This window comes from Lissotriton helveticus, chromosome 7 (genome assembly GCF_964261635.1).
Source record: "Lissotriton helveticus chromosome 7, aLisHel1.1, whole genome shotgun sequence".
In the NCBI taxonomy this organism is placed as follows: Eukaryota; Metazoa; Chordata; class Amphibia; order Caudata; family Salamandridae; genus Lissotriton; species Lissotriton helveticus.
In genome coordinates this window covers 1,444,630,871-1,444,648,046 of record NC_136068.1, presented here as the reverse complement: position 1 = coordinate 1,444,648,046, position 17,176 = coordinate 1,444,630,871, and the positions used below count along the sequence as shown (strand labels likewise).

Below are 17,176 nucleotides of genomic sequence, written 5' to 3'. Positions count from 1 at the left end.
GGCCTGGACCAAAACAAACATCAAGCCCTGGTGCTCCTCGATCTCTCCGCCGCTTTTGATACGGTGGATCATTCCATCTTGCTTTCACGTATCAGAGCGGCGGGAATCGGGGGCTCAGCACTAGTCTGGCTCTCGTCCTTCCTGCGGGATCGCACACAGGCGGTCCGGCTGGGAGAGTTCACGACAGCCCCTCTCAAGATCACTTGTGGTGTCCCCCAGGGTTCCTCTCTGTCCCCCCTACTGTTCAATCTCTATATCTATCCTCTTATCTTTGCACTTCAGCAGCTGGAGGTCACTGTATATAACTATGCGGATGACCTCCAGCTTGTCTTCAACCTTTCTTCTTCCCCTCACGCTATTTCTAATTTTCAAACTATTATGATTTTCATCAGGGACTGGATGAGCCACAACCATCTGAAGCTGAACCCAGATAAAACCGAGCTGGTGCTCACTGGTGGCTCCTCCAGTCCCTGGAACTCTTCTTTCTGGCCCTCCACCCTTGGTTCCCCTCCCGTTCCCTCTTCCACGGTCAAGACTCTTGGCATAAAAATTAACAACCAGCTTACCCTTCACTCACAAATCAGTTCTGTCGTCTCTTCTTGCTTTCTGATGCTCTGCACTATCCGCACTGTCTCCCGGTTTTTCTCCCCTCTGGCACTTAAACTTATCATGTCTGCCTTGGTGATCTCCCGGCTAGACTATGCCAATGCCCTGTACAACGGCATCCCGGCATACAGCCTACGTAAACTCCAGCTTGTGCAGAACCAAGCAGCCCGGCTGGTGTATGGCCTCCCCCGTTTCCACCACTCTACACCACTGCTGAAGGCGCTGCACTGGTTGCCTGTTCTGCAACGGTCTCTCTTCAAGACTGGGTGCATGGTTTTCCAGGCACGGCAGGGAACTGCCCCGGCCTTTATTTCTTCCCTCTTAACAGATTATGTCCCCATTAGACCACTTCGATCTTCCTCTCAGTCCCTTTTACAGGTTCCCCGCTATACTAGAAAAAAATGGGGAGGTTCCAATTTCTCAGTTTTGGCCCCCGTATTTTGGAACTCCCTTCCTGACCATCTACGAGCCATAAAACAATACTCCCTCTTTCGCAAGGGCCTGAAAACCTTCTTGTTTGCTCAGGCCTTCCCACACTAACGGCTCCTTTCTCTTTTGCTTTTCGTGCCTCCAAAAGCGCCAAGAAACCTTTATGGTGTATGTTGCGCTATACAAGCTTTTTAAATTCAATTCAAATAAGGAATCGGTAATTTACAGATTCCTTATTTTAAGGAATCTGTAAAATACCGATTCCTTATTTTAAGGAATCGGTAAATTACCGATTCCTTAAAACCTATGTAGGTAGCACTTAAGTATGTGCATTTTTGCTTTAAAGATTCGTTATTTACCACCAACTACAAGTTGGTGGTAAATACCGAATACCTTTAAAAAAGCAATAATTTGCTTTTTTCAAGGTGCCATGTGGCAGACATACATGCCCTAAGGGCATGTATGTGCGCCACATGTGCACACATGCACGATTCAGGGGTGCAACAGGGTGTCAATGTGCCACCCTGCCACCCTTGAATATGCTCCCGCTATTACCAATTCGGTAAATACCGAATCGGTAATAGTGAATGAATGAAATAAAACTTATAACGCGCGACTTTGCCTGGAGGCGTCAAGGCGCCTACAAAACAAAAACAAAAAAGGCAGAACCAAAGAGCTAGGGGTAAGCTTTGACAAAGAGCCATGTCTTCAGGGCCCTTCTAAAAGATTGTATTGAAGGTAGCATCCTGATTTCTAGGGGAACAGTATTCCACCATCTAGGAGCAAGATTGGAAAATGCTCTGCCTCCCCACTTGGCTCTTCGCACTCGGGGAGCTGTAAGGAGAACCTTCATTGAGGAGCGAAGGTTCCTGGCGGGGACATAGGGAATCAAAAGGTCTTTTACTCCTCCAGTCTCTTTTCTGTTCAGGGCTCCGAATATCAAACAAAGCACATTGAAGGAAATCCTGGCATTAATTGGAAGCCAATGCAAGGATTTCCTGGCGAGGGTAGCTGACGACCTCTTAGGTAGGTCAAGTACGAACTTCGCCGCTGCATTTTGCACCGATTGAAGTCTTTGCAACAGACCTTTATTAACTTCCGCGTATAGGGCATTACAACAATCAAGCCGAGATGCTATCAGTGCTACCACAGTTTTTTCCGGGCTTGCACAGACAGGCAATGCTTAATTTTCCGCAGGATTGCAATAATGCCCCAACAAGTGGAGATGGTCCTCTTTACTTGGAGACCCATGTCAAGGGCCGGGTCGATCATGACCCCCAGATTTCGTGCTATGAGGGTTGGAGCCGGACAAGTCCCCAGAGATAAAGGCCACCATTCCGCCGACCAGATGTCTTCCATCTCACCGAACACAAGGATCTCCGTCTTTTCGCCGTTTAGCCTCAATTAATTGTCAATCATCCATTGCGCAACTGCCTCCATACAGTGTCTAAACTTGGAGGCAGAAGAGCTGACAGGCTGGGCGAGGGACAGCAAGATCTGAGTGTCGTCGGCGTAGGAAACTACCTCCATCCCAAAAGATCTAATAAGCCTGGCCAGGGGGGTCACATAGATGTTGAACAGGGTCGGACTTAACGCCGACCCCTGTGGGACCCCCCACTTCACCGGCAGGGATGGAGATAGGAACTCCCCCAGCTTCACTCTCTGTTCCCTCTGGTCCAAGAAGGAGGCCAACAAGCTAAGAGCGGGCCCCTCCACCCCTATCTCCCTCAGTCGAGATGTTAAGACGAGGGGAGACAGGGTGTCAAACGCAGCTGTGAGATCTAACAGGATCAGCAAAGTACTCCCACCTTTATCGACTGTGGTGCGGATGTTATCGAGCACCACAGTCAGGGCAGATTCCGTGCTGTGACCCTTTCGAAATCCATGCTGCGAATGATCCAAAAGACCAGAGGTTTCCAGAAAGGATGAAAGATGCTGGTGAAGATGGATTTCCAGAATCTGCTGGGGCTGGAAGCAACGAAATGGGGCGAACGTTTTTAAGCACCTCCGGGTCCAGGGACGGCTTCTTCAAGAGCGGCTTCACCACCGCTTTCTTCCATTGGGAAGGAAAAATGCCATCCCTCATAGCCCTGTTCATGATCTGAAGTAGAGGGGGCAGGAGAATGTCCTTACATTGTTTAAGGAGATAGAGAGGACAGGGGTCGAGAGGTGAGCCAGACCTGGTCTTAGCCAAAAGGACATCCAATTCCTGTAAGGAAAGAGGGGGAAAGCTAGACAGCAAGGTCGAATTAGCAGGTCTAACAAACCCTGGGAGGGGAGGGATCTGAGAAGTGGGAAAAGATGTTGGAGCCCTTTGAAGCTCAAGGGCCGAGACAATATCAGCAATTTTAACATGAAAATATTTGGCGATATTGTCGCACAGCTGTTGCGAGCAGGTAACGGGATCAGGGGTCTTCAAGGTGGTCAATGAATCCACAATGTTAAAAAGCTCTTTCGGCGAGGTAAGAGCCCTAGTGAGGTTTGAGAAGTATTCCTGCTTAGCTCTTATGACCTCAACTCTATATTCCATCAGAAGGGTTTTATGGATTTCCCTATCATGTGTGTTCCCACTAGTCCTCCAGAGTCGTTTCATGAATGGGAATGGCTGGAGGCCCATAGGAATGAATGGGAAGATATTCCTTATTACCGAATCGGTATTACTGAATCGGTAATAAGGAATATTACCGAATCGGTAAATTTTACTGGTTTTTTACCTACATCATATTTACCGATTCTTAAATACCGAATCGGTAAAATTCAGTATTTAGGAATCAGTAAAATGAGATTACCTACATCGGGCCCTAAAGTGTTTACTCCCGGAAGACTGCCACTTTTATCCTGAACATTTGGAAATAGATAGCTCCTTGAAGAAATCGGAAAGATAGACTAAACATGTGTTGGCCACCAGATGTGTTTGTCAGGATTATTGGCAAGAGTTAAAGTGGTGAAAATAAAGGAAACACAACTTCATATATTGACTACCTCTTAAGTAAGTTACAGCATTTTGAGTGTTCCAACATCATATAATTATTTGTTACATAATTTAACTCCACATAAATGTGGATGCATCTTGATTATCAGTATAAAAAGCAGAATGTAGTACCTTAAAGGTTAGCTGCTAGGTGGACACTCTAAGTAATGCAACAGAATAGTATAATAATTGCAGTTGGTTTATGATGCCAGGTTCAGGTCTGGTGCTTCCAGTGGTTTAGCAAGGTTGCTGCATTATGGCATCAACTGATTAACTCCAAATTACAAGTAAAAGCTGAAATCATGTTGTTTTCTTAGTGGATGAGGAACTCCCCAGCCTCAACATATTCTTTCCCTTGATGCCTAAACATCCATGCACCTACCTGGAGAGGAATTTATATTGTAATCCGATCTCTCTCGTCAATAGTAGTCTCAGATAACTGTGGCCCTAGTGAATGCTCTTTGGATTAGATGTCCAGGTTATTTTACAATGGTGGAGACCAGCCAGCTCCTTGCTAATGATACTTGTCAGTTTAGAATGATCCTGATTTTAATAGTACCATTACAGGCTCAAAATGCCCACGCTCCACCCTCACTGTTCCCAGTTTGTCATACAGTAATCTGTAGATTGCATTTCTATTTGGAAGCTTTTGAGGTACTGATGATTGGGTATAGTGGTATCACAAAGGTTTCCCTGGCTGTAACTTTTTTAAGGTAAATTTATATGCCAAGGTACATATTTGAAAGTATTTAAGGTTTTCTTTTTTTCTTGCTTTTTATATCAATACTTTGATGTTTTAACAGCACTCAGTATGGTAACTGATGGACTTCATAAATGGCTGAAATTGCACTGAATAGCAAGAAAGACCGATTACAGACTCACACAGACATAGTAAACACACTGGAAAGACAGTTACAGAGAATGCATGGTGAGGTTACATTTTTCAAGAAAGAAAGATTTTCACACACAGACAGCAAAATCATGATAGTAAAGGAGGATGCATGGTAAGGTATGCATACATTCTTTATTTCTAATGGAGGCTGATTTGTTCAGAAAACTCATGTTGCGACTGGCCGGATCTCAGAGAAAAATGTTGTGGTGGACATTACAGGACTTGGGGACTCTGTACCAGTGTCTTCCAGTTGTAAAAAAACATATAAGGGAGCAGGGTAGGGACATCCTGACCCTCTGGCACTAGTTTGGAGAAGCTAGCTTCAAGACCAGCATCTTTACCGACAACTGGAAAACCCCTGCTTAAGAAGCCCAGAGCAGATCCCACAGACCTCAAGAACTACTGACCCATCTCGCTCCTCCCCTTTAGGAGCTCAGTATTTCAGTTGAAAGTGACCCATATCTTGACCCATATCTTGATGAACTGCAGCCAGGGTTTTTCCCAAGGCTAAGAAATATGATAATGTGAATTATGATGATCTATGGTTATTTCAATTGTTGAATATTTTAAACATCATTTGTTACCGGCATGTAGTTGAGATGTTTCCAGTCCCGCTCTGTCTTTCAAATTTCAAGGAAGTCCTAGGAATTGCAAAAAAGACAGCACAATGAATACCATAAAAACGATCTGGTTAAGCATATCTCCAGTCCACAAGCACACCCATTCCTGAGGGTTCAAACAGCAGGAGCTGCTGAAACAAGCAGTAACTTCTGAAGTGGCTGTGAGAAACAGCCTGCTGCACCTCCATGATAACATACCCCCAAATAGAACAACAAAAAGTGAAGACCCACCAATTGGCAAACACGACTATATGCACACTCTACCTTGTATGATACCAAAATGAAAAGCAGCACGGATGGAACAAACCACAGAGCTAAAATGAGAAATCCTGGGGCAGCAGAGCAAGAGACATACCACAGGCATGCCCACATTTATTTGTTTGAGCTTTCTTAACTATACAACTGATGATACTAATTTCAGCGAATCTCCCAAAAGTGAAGAAAGCCATTACATTCGCCAACCACAGCCTGCACAGCATCTAATAAAAAGGTCAAAAGTAACACGTTTAATTTGCAAGGGAATCAAAAGTCTGGAAGTTAGGGAACAAGTGGTACTGCCCACCATATTCAAAGATCACTGCCCGCCGGACAAGAGGTGGGGCGTGGCTTGCGCGCCGCTGTGATATGGCGGGTCGCGCTTGAGCTCCGGGGAGAGTTGGTCCCGTCGAGCGCTTATCTCCGTCTCTTCTTGCCCTCCTGACCGGGAAAACCACACAACAAAAGCGGAACGTGTGCGGACCTCCATGACGCTGTTTTTCCGCGGTTTGTAATCTCGGAACTATGACTTTGGCTTCATTCCTCACAGGCGCCCGCATTCCTGAGGAGCGGCCGCCATTTTACCGCGTCTGATGTTCCGGGCGTCTGATGTTCTGGTCAGCTGGCTTCTGAGGCGCCGCCGCGGATACAAGTTAGCAGTCTTCAGTGTCTGAATGAGGGTTTCTTCACACGCTGTCTATTATGGTAACATTTAGGCTTTTTCTTTTTTCTAATGTTACTCTATTGCTGCTTGGCTGGGTTTGAAGCTGCTCACAGTTTTTTTTTTATTATTATTTTTTTTTTTCTTCATTGGCTCAGTGAGAAGTTTCTATTGCTTCCTTGAAGGGGTCTCACGCCTATCTCTGCTCATACCTGATCCGCTAGATTTGCATAGCGTGTTTTGAGCGCGAACTGCCTCTTTTTTTGTTTTTTTCTCCACTGTACCTGAATATTTTGAGTGTCTTTGGTGCTATTCTCTACTCCAGGGGTCTTTTGATAGCCTTCTGCTACCACTCTGTCAATATGAATCGATCCATGAACACCAAAGACTCTAAGGACCAGGGCGCATCTTTGAAAAGACTTAAGTCAGTCTCTCCGTCTCCTGAATCTCCACAGGCGGACAATTCTTCCACATTGGACACCATTTTGGCGCGCCTCAATGAGGTTCACGATATTGCGCAGTCCACTAAAACTAACACTGACTTACTTCAAGTGGAAGTGTCTGCTATCAGGAATGAGTTTAAAGCCCTTTCTCTACGTGTATCAACGGCTGAAACACGGATCAGCTCTGCAGAGGATGGTATCCACAAGCAATCTAGGTCCCTCTCTCAAATGGAGCGCTCTATGGCGGCGCTGCACAGAGACCTCACGGAGCAGGAGGACCGTAACAGGAGATCTAATCTGCGTATTTTTGGTATGCCGGAGGACTCAGAGAAAACATCCTCCTCCATGATTGAGTTCTTATCTAAGTGGATTCCGGATACGCTTCAATTATCTTTCCTCAGAGATTTTGAGATTGAAAGAGCACACCGTGTTCCAACGTTCCCTTCTAAAGCAGCTACCCAGCCAAGAGCAATTATTTTTAAGCCTTTACGGCATCAACACACTGAGCTGATTTTGTCTCATATGCGCAAGATTAAGCAACTCATTTGGGAGGGCCATCGCATATCTATTTCCCAAGACTTTGCTAGAGACACGGTCATACGACGGAAAGGTTTCTTGAATCTTCGAAAACGTCTCACTGACTTGGGTATCCCTTTTTCCTTTTCTGGTCCATCCAAGTTTCGCATTACATATAAAGGGCGTTCCAGAATCTTCGACGAACCGGCGGACTTGGCAACGTTCTTGGATAACCAGGAGGAAATAGAGATGGAAATTCAAAGATCAACTTCACAGGCTCATGGTGCCTCAGGGACCTGATTTGTTGTTTTCTCTACTTCTGGTTGTATCTTTTTTTCTGGATGGTTACCTCCTCTTTTTTCTCCAGCCATGTTTCCATGTTAATCTAATCCTCTGCTATTGTTCGTCCTATTTCTTTTCTCCTTTCCATACTATTCTGTAAGTGCTCCCTCTTTCTCGTATCCTGCCTTTCCGTCTTTTTCTTTTTCTCTTCTTTTTCTTTCGAAAAAACTTTTTTTAGATCCTTTAAATTTTTTTTTTTTTTTTCTTTTTCTTTTACCCGTCTTCTCTGCTCTCGTTAGTTTTTGTACCTCTTTTTCTGTTCCCTTTTTATTGCTCCTATCTATTTTTCTTACGGTGTGTCTCACTTATATTGTTGCTGTTACCATTTACAGACTACCTGCATTTTTATAGATATTGGTGGCAGATTTATTGTCTATCAATTAAGTATTGTTGCTTCTTTCACTAGCTTTTTGTATTGCATTTGCATTATTCTATGGTTCATTGTAGTATGGTTGTTTAGATTTCTCCTTCTTCTTTCTGCTCTTCTGCATCTTCCCTCTCTGTCTCTTCCTCATTTCTATATACTGCTTTCATGCACCTTTTTCTCTTTCTTATGTCATTCCACTATATAGTATAGTTACAATTAGGTGTTTTTGTATTATTCATATGCGGATTCAATACATGTCTGTTCTTGTATTCACAAAATGATATATGTTTTTTCAAAATGTTTCGTACATAATTACGCTTTGCTTACATTTTATATTATTGTTATTTACTTCACGAACTTGCTCTCGTTGTGGTATTGTTAATCTACTTTGAGTGGTTTTAGTCTTCTAATAGCAATTTAGTACTTCGTTATCAAATGTATTTATATGAGTATGGTTTTTCTATTGCTTTTTAGCTCACTGACAGTTGTCTTTTAATACTGGGCTATTCGTCTTTACCAACTTTTGCTCCTAGTACGGGTCCCCTACTCGCCTTTTCCACGTTCCCCCTTGCATGATATGGGTCTCTTTTAGACCTCCCCCTCTGCCTCGTTTCTTTCTCTTTTCTAGTCTTTCTTCTCCTCTTCTAGCTTTTCTTTTTTCCTGGTTCTCCCACATGGATGCTCCCGTACCGTCTATTTTGCTTAGGGGTTGGTCTTCTATATTTTTGAGCTCCGCCCCTTCTTTGTTATCAATGTTGTCTTCGTTTGTATCCCCTTCCGTTATATGCCAGGTTTAAATGTATTATCCCTTAATGTTAAGGGTTTGAATCACCCGGTGAAACGATCTAAAATCTTAGATTATTGTAAATCTCTCTCGGCGGACTTGGTTCTATTTCAGGAATCTAAGATCGCTAGTAGAGAAGCGTTATTTTTAAAGAAAGAGTGGGTGTCGGATGTGTCTTGTTCGGATGCTCTTGGTAAACGCAATGGTGTGGTTACATTAGTTTCGAGGAATTCAGGTTTATCGATTCTCTCCTCTGAGCATGATTCTGAGGGTCGCTGGCTCTTATCTAAATTATCGGATGGACAACATGATTTGTTTGTTATGAATATCTATGCTCCGAATGTTGATAACCCTGCTTTTTGGAAATCCATCTCTAAAAAATTGCATGACACCCCACATGCTGGAAATCTTATTGTTGGTGGTGATTTTAACTTACCTATGGATCCTTTATTGGACAGGAATTCTGCATTTCAGTTTCGTCCACCTAAAGCACACAAACAGATGCTTAACATGTGTTCCATTGCTCAATTGCATGATATTTGGCGTCTCCATAATCCCACTGCTAGTGACTTTTCTTTCTTTTCCTCCCCTCATTCCTCATTCTCTCGTATTGATTATCTCCTAGTTCACTCTTCTCTTGTCTCAGCTTCTTCTTCCCCACTCATACATCCCATTGTTATCTCGGACCATGCTGCGGTCACTTTTACGCTTTCGTCCTTTGCTCCGAAACCACGCGGTCGTTCTTGGAGACTTAATACGGAAGTGTTACATGACTCTGCCCAAGTGGAAGATTTTTCAACGGATATAAACAATTTTTTCCGTGAGAATGAGGATTCTGTATCTTCTCCGATAGTTTTATGGGACTCTTTTAAATGTACTTTCCGGGGCCAAGTTATTGCATGCATGTCCAAACGCAATTTAGCGATTAAAAAAGAACTTACTGATTTATCGTCTGAGATTAAAACTCTGGAGGCTTCCTTTAGACATACTAAAGACCCGACTATCCTGCAACAAATTAAGCTTCTAAAATACAAATATAATACAATTGTCACTAAAAGAGCTCATATTGGTTTCCAAGCACAAAAGTCCAAAAAATTACTCTTAAAGAATCGGGCTGGTAAACTTTTGGCTGCTACATTAAAATTCCAAGATTCCTCCTATAAATCCTCTCAGATCTCTTCTATTACAGATCATACTGGCTCTAAAAAATTTCAAACTGAGGACATTCTTGAAGTTTTTCGTGATTTCTATAATAAATTGTATACCCCCTCTGACCAAGCTTCTTTTGACAACTTTGATTTTCTAAAATCGATTCCGATTCAATCAGTATCAGAAGAAGATCGCTCCACTCTGAATGAACCTATCTCACCTGAGGAAATAGTTTCTGCTATCAAGGCCACCCGATCGGGGAAAGCACCTGGCCCAGATGGTTACCCGATATTATTTTATAAAACCTTTCTCCCGTTGCTTGTGCCTAAGTTGCAGGCTGTCTTTGACGCGTTTGTTCGTAATGGTTCTGTTTCGGGTACGGCTGCTGAAGCCACCATAGTAGTGCTTCCAAAGGAGGGGAAGGATCATTCGGACCCTAAGAATTTCCGCCCTATTTCGCTTCTCAATATGGAAGCGAAGATCTTTGCTAAAATTCTGGCTAAACGTCTAGAATCTTTCATTCCCAACCTAGTCCATCCCTCCCAAACTGGTTTTGTTAAAGGTAGGCTGGCAAGAGACAATATTCGCACTTTTTGCCATATTATTGGGGCGGCTAAGCGATCCCAACTACCTGCCACGGCCTTGGCCCTCGATGCGGAGAAGGCCTTCGATAAGGTCTCTTGGCCTTTTCTTCGAGCTGTCTTACATGCACATAACCTTGGGGACTCTTTTATTAACATGGTAATGTCTTTATACTCCCAACCTAAAGCTAATATTCGAGTTAATGGTTCTACATCCTCTTTTTTTAATCTTTGCCAGGGCACGAGACAGGGATGTCCCTTATCCCCTCTTTTGTTTTTGTTATCTATTGATCCTCTCCTTCGGTTGATTGATTTACATCCTGATATCAAAGGGTTTTCTTTTGGCCCTCATTGTCTTAAAACTGCAGCCTACGCTGACGATGTTCTCATTTTCTCGGATGACATCGCGTTAGCCATTCCTGCTATCTCTGACACCATTTCTTTGTTTTCTAAGGTCTCGGGATATACCCTAAATAAAGATAAGACAGAACTGTTCCCCTTAAATGCCTACTGCTTTCCTGCTCATATGGGTTCGGCTGGCTTTAAATGGCAAGCTACCCATCTCAAATATCTAGGCATTTATTTTTGTTCTACGCTCCATACCACGGTTACTTATAATGAATCTCAAACTCTTGCTAAAGTTCGTCGTCTTCTGGACACATGGTCTCCAAAACATATTTCTTGGTGGGGTCGCCTACAAACCCTTAAAATGATGATAACTCCGATTATCAATTTTGTCTCTTTCATGATTCCGATTAAATTATCTGACTCTTTTTTTCGGGAAATTGATGGTATCACCTCCAAATTTTTATGGAGCGGCAAACGTGCTCGGTTAGCATATAAATATTTACGTAGGCCTTGTGATATGGGGGGTTGTAATTTCCCGGACTGGGAAAAATACCAGACTGCTTTTTTGGCCTCCCAAGGTGCCCTATGGTTTTCTCCACCAACCCGTCATATTCCTCTATGGCTACTCATAGAACAGGATTTAGCTGCTCCTCTACCACTTGCCTCTTTTTGTACTACTTCCACTTTACATATTCTGTTCTCCCGATCTATCATTATTGATACAATTGTCGCACTTAAGAAAGTGGATAGAAAGATGGCATTTCCTCTGCACAAAACTAGATGGTCTTCCATTTGGCGCAACTCCAAAATTAAACTCAATATCACTCCCACACTTATGTCGTACTGGGCGACGAAAGGTATCTCTCTTGTACAACATCTGTATGATGATTCTGGTGAGCCCTTACCTTTCTCTACTTTAGCGCTCAAACATTCTCTAACAAATCTAGACTTTTACACTTTTCTTAAAATCAAGGTTGCGATCTCGAAAACTCGTCTTCACCCCTCCTCTTCCACCGTTTCGCTGTTCTCTGTTTGGCTCAAAGCGGGTCATGTTGCTTCCCACATATATAGGTTTCTATCCTCTACTTTGCTTCCTGATCAGACGGTTGCACAACAAAAATGGTTGCGTCATTTTGATCATAATATTACGGATCATATTTCCACCGAAGCTTGGCAATCCATTGGCAAATTAGCGTTACGTAATAAAATAGCTCCCTCCTTAATACAGTCCAAGTTTTTCTCGATCAATCTACTCCACTGGACTCCGGTACGTCTTCATTCCCTCAACCTTAAAGAGGATGACCTCTGTTGGAGTTGTGGCGTTGAGGCGGGTGATTTTCCACATATGTTCTTTAACTGTTCCTTACTTAAACCTTTCTGGGTCCTTATTCAGCAACATTTGTCTCTTATCTTTGACATTGAGCTCCAGCTCTCTTTTCCTTTAGTTCTATTAGGCCCCTGGGCGGCTCCTACGCCTCTTCCCCTTGATCCATTACAATTACAACTCTTAGACCTTCTTCTATCTGTAGCGGTCAAAGTTATCCTTATGGAATGGAAATCTTTCTCGTCTGTCTCATATCATACTTGGTGGGCATGGGTTTCCTTTTTACGCAGTGCTCACACCTCAGTAGATCTAGCACACCTGTCGCCTTCCATCTCTAAGGGGGTTTGGGCAACTCTGGATGAATATATGGAACTCTCTGCGAAAGGTGTAGTCCCTCAATTTCCTGTTGTTATGTCTACCTAATTTTTGTCTGGTAGTTGCGGTACTGGGTTCTTCCTGTGGGATTCCTTCCTTCTTTCTTTCTTTCTTCCTCTTTCCTGTCCTCTCATCCCGTTCTTTCTTTCTGTTGCTTTTTTCCTTTCTCTCCTTCCTTCTTCCTATGGTTCTTTTTTTTTTCTTCCCCTCCCCCTATCCCCATATTAGGGATTGATACGTTCTAAGTTCTGAACAATGTACTCCCTTATTGGCTCATTTCATTACCTTCATATTGTTTGCTTGTTTTCCACTTTTACTTACATTGAGCTTAGTTATTGATCAAATGATGCCCATGGTTTCGCGTTCCTCTCATATTGGAATGTATCGCCTCTTTGTATTTTGTTTGCTATTATTTGAATCACTATTTCTCTTAATAAAATCTTCTTGAAATCAAAAAGATCACTGCCCGCCCAGTGGTTCTCCCCGACCTTCAGAGGAGCAACCATTATGGTGAGTCCTCTTAAGGCACAAGTGCTTAATTTGAGGCGGTGGTTTCTGGTGCTCAGCACTCATACATTATTGGCAGCACCGTATGCACTTATGACAGTCTCGCACATGGTGGGCTGCTTGCCTTATATAGAGTGAGAACAGCAACAGTTGTTTGCTAATTCAATTTACATTAAAAATGACATACCTGCCATCTTTGCTAATTTTATAGCTTTGGGGGCCTGGAATAGTCTGAATTGTCAGACTTGTAGTAGTGTGATGGTTAGTAGTTGGTTTGGTAATGCCAATGGCAGCGCTAACAGGGGCAATGAGTGGTGCAGGCTGCAGTGGCCTCTTGATGAGGGCCCGGGCACTTAATTTAAAGAAAAATTAAGCACTGGAAGGCGCTGTAAATTTAGTGCACAGCTGCAATCTTTCAGGCAGCGAAGCACCAAGCTTTTTTGTTTTTCAAAAAAAAAAAGCCCTTAGTGAAAACTGCTAGATTTTTGCTTGAATTAATGGACAGGGTGCCTGCTCAATAATTATATAAGATGTGGAAGATTTGTAATTGTCGAAGACAGGAGAAAGATGTAGAAGGCCAGAGATCTCGAATAATAGGATTCTTTATAGTACATAAAGACATATATAGTCCATCCAGGTTTTGAGGGACATAGGTTGGTTTTTATTTTGCTTTAGGAAATGTCAATATAAAAGGGACTTTGGAGGTGGTCAAACTAATCAATGGGGCAAAAAGCATCTACACTGAAAATGTCTGGTTCTGCTATCATTTTGTCCAGGCTAGCACCTTTGTTGTGTTCCGATTTTAAGGTACACATTGTCCATTTGGAAAGCCATGAATGTTTGAACAGCAATGTTCCTGTGGTCGCCTGGTCATATAGAAGCGAGTCAGGGATAGTTAGATAGGGGTTTTTAATTATATAAAACAAAAGGAAGACATATATAGAAGTGAAACAAATAGTTCATGAAAGTCAATAAATCAAATAAATCGGAGGACTCCTTGTCCTTAGTCTCTCTCAGTCAGTCTCTCACTCCCTCTGTCTTGCTAGGAGACGTCCTTGTGTTCTCTTCTTGCTTTCCCACTGAATGTAGGGGAGGGGGGGTCGATTGGCCGGGCCCTCGGAGGAAAAGACAGACGCTGTTTAAATATGCAAGGGTATAGGTAGTCAGAGTGCCGTCACCGGGGGTGGGGTTGGTAGTGATTAAGGGGCTGTGTTGTCAGGGAAAACACGTGAAGGGGATATGTGGCTAGGTGTACATTTATTTATTTATTTATTTATTTATTTATGCATTTTTATATAGCGCGGACTTTACCCGAAGGCGTCAGAGCGCTTCACATTAGGAACAGGAATGAAACATAATGAGAAACATTACAAAAGAACAGATTGCAAAAACATACGTTACTTACATAAGGTAATAGTGACAATTGTGAGCAACCAAAATACATGAGGTAGTAAAAACTGTGAGCAACCAAAATTACATGAGGTAGTAAAGGTAATAGTGACAATCGTGAGCAAACAAAATACTTGAGTAAAAATTGTGAGCAACCAAAATACATGAGGTAGTAAAGGTAATAGTGACAATCGTGAGCAAACAAAATACTTGAGTAAAAATTGTAAGCAACCAAAATACATGAGGTAGTCAAAAGTGCACAAGAGGAAATGAAAGTGACAAGTGTGAAGATTATAAGAGAAAACAGAGTATAATTTGAGGTATAGTCCTGCAATAAGTGCTAGACACTCAGGCTCAGGAACAAGCGTTGCGTGGGCAGGGTGGCACTTGTGCAAGTATCAAAGGTAAAGACATGTGAGAGGTAGCCGCCGTGTGTTGCAAGGGCAGAGTGGTGTGTGCATGTTACAAAAGGGCACCGAACACCAGTACATGTAAAATACTGCAAAAAGGCAGACCCTCCAATCACAGGCATACACTGGGAAGGCACATCCATGGTCATGGAAAGTAGAAATTATCAGTAGTGGGAAGTCTTCCTCACAAATAGCAAGAGGACGTGAATTACTTTTGGAGGTGTCTCTGGAGGAGGAGAACTTTGAGGTCCCTTTTGAAGGCCTGGGAGGAGGCGGTGGTCCGGAGCTGAGGTGGAAAGGAGTACCAGATTCTCACTGCGTTGCCTGAAAAGGATTGGGCCATTGTTCTTTCCTTCTTGAAAGTGGGAGGTTCAAGCAGTAGATTCTCCGCATTGCGTGAAAGTCTAGAGCCACCAGAGAGTTTCAGTTTATTCACCAGGTAGCTGGGAGATGAGGAGTGCAAGGCTTTGTGGGTGATACAGGCAGTCTTATAGATAGCTCTAGCCTCGAAGGGAAGCCAGCGGAAGGTGGATAACATCGGTGTGATGTGATCGCTTCTTTTGGCCCCATAAATAAAACGAGCTGCTGAGTGGAAGACAGACTTAAGTGGGGACAGGTGAGATTTGGGGAGGCCAGTAAGTAGAGAATTGCAGTAGTCTAGTCTAGAGAGGACCAGCGATTGCACCAGGATTATAAGGTCCTGCTCCGGGAAGAAGCGACGGATTCCCCAAAGAAGGCGCAGTTGGTAGCGAGCAGATTTTGCAATAGAATTGATGTGGGGAGTTAGATTGAGTTTTTTGTCTAGAATGACACCAAGGGATTTTGCACTGTCGACAATGATGGGTTTATTGTTTAGTAGATTCATCTGATCCATCCATGATTGAACCGGGGGAGGAGAGAGTGAGGAGGAGAAGAGGAGGAATTCAGTTTTGGAGGGATTCAGAATCAATTGATGAGTTGACATCCAGTTTTGAATGGAGTCAAGAGTAGATCTTAGGATGGAGAGATCATGAGTGGAGGCAACCTTGAGGTAGAGTTGAGTGTCGTCTGCATAGAGATGATAGTGAATCCCAGATTTGCTTAGGAGGTTTCCCAGTGGTTCTAAGTAGAGATTGAATAATGTTGGTGCTAGTATCGAGCCTTGGGGAACACCTTGACCCACCGCCACAGGAGAAGAGAGATTGTTCGCTATTTTGATCATTTGAGATCTGTCAGAGAGGAAGGATGCAAACCACTTAAGCACAGTGCCCTCCATGCCCATTCTCTGTTGAAGAATATTGAGGAGGGTGTTGTGATTAACAGTGTCGAAGGCTGCGGAAAGGTCAAGGAGAATTAGCAGACAGGACCCCCCTGAGTCGAGTATACTCAGCGCATCATCAACCACTTGCAGAAGGGCTGTTTCAGTGCTGCAGTTTTGGATGAAGCCGGACTGACAATTGTCAAGAAGATCATTGTCCTTGATATGACGAGAGAGTTGTTTTGCTACACATCTTTCTGTGATCTTCGCAAGAAAGGGAAGGTTAGTGATGGGGCGGAAGTTGTTGAGGTCATTCGCATCAGCAGTGGGCTTTTTAAGCAGAGGGGTGACCTGCCCAGTTTTGAAGGAGACAGGAAGGGAGCCTTGCCAGAGGGAGAGGTTGATCAGGGTAGTCCAATAGGAAAGGGAATGGGTATAGAAGTCAAAGGCAATGGCACTGGGGATAGGGTCAAGAGAATGGTTGGAGGGCTTTGTTTCCCGTATGCACTTGAGAAGGGCATCTTCAGATATGGGGTCAAAGCTCTGCCAGATGGCTAAGTATTTGCGCTCCTCTGGAGGTGTAGGATGATCCACCTGATCCACAAGTGCTTTCACTTTTTCATCGAAGAAAACAGCGAAATCCGCTGCTCTCTTTGAAGAATCCTCCACCTTGGAGGTTGGGGGAGAGCAGCTCGGAGCCTTGATGAGATCGAATAGTTTTTTGGGTTTATTTTTGGCGGAGTCAAGGAGGGTTTTGAAGTGCGTCGCTTTCTCAAGGAAGATGTGTTTGTGGTACTTGCATCTTGCTGTGCGAAGCATGGCTAAATTGTCATTAGAGGGCAATTGTCTCCATTGCTTCTCCAGGAATCTTAGCTGCTTCCTTTCATCATAAAGGGATTTGTTGAACCAAGGTGCTGAGGGAGTGGGCCTTATCCTTTTGCTTTTGAGTGGAGCGACGTTATTAATTTCA

At 43.5% G+C, this 17,176-nt stretch overlaps 1 protein-coding gene across 1 annotated transcript in view; it reads right to left on the bottom strand.

The window, feature by feature from the left end:
- The window catches only part of LOC144770345 (histo-blood group ABO system transferase 1-like), a 530,416-nt gene that overhangs the window by 96,044 nt on the left and 417,196 nt on the right, over positions 1-17,176 (bottom strand). The window contains exon 5 of the mRNA XM_078654804.1: positions 5,483-5,539. Coding sequence (XP_078510930.1) covers positions 5,483-5,539 — 57 coding nt within the window. The remainder of the gene's footprint in view (positions 1-5,482; positions 5,540-17,176) is intronic.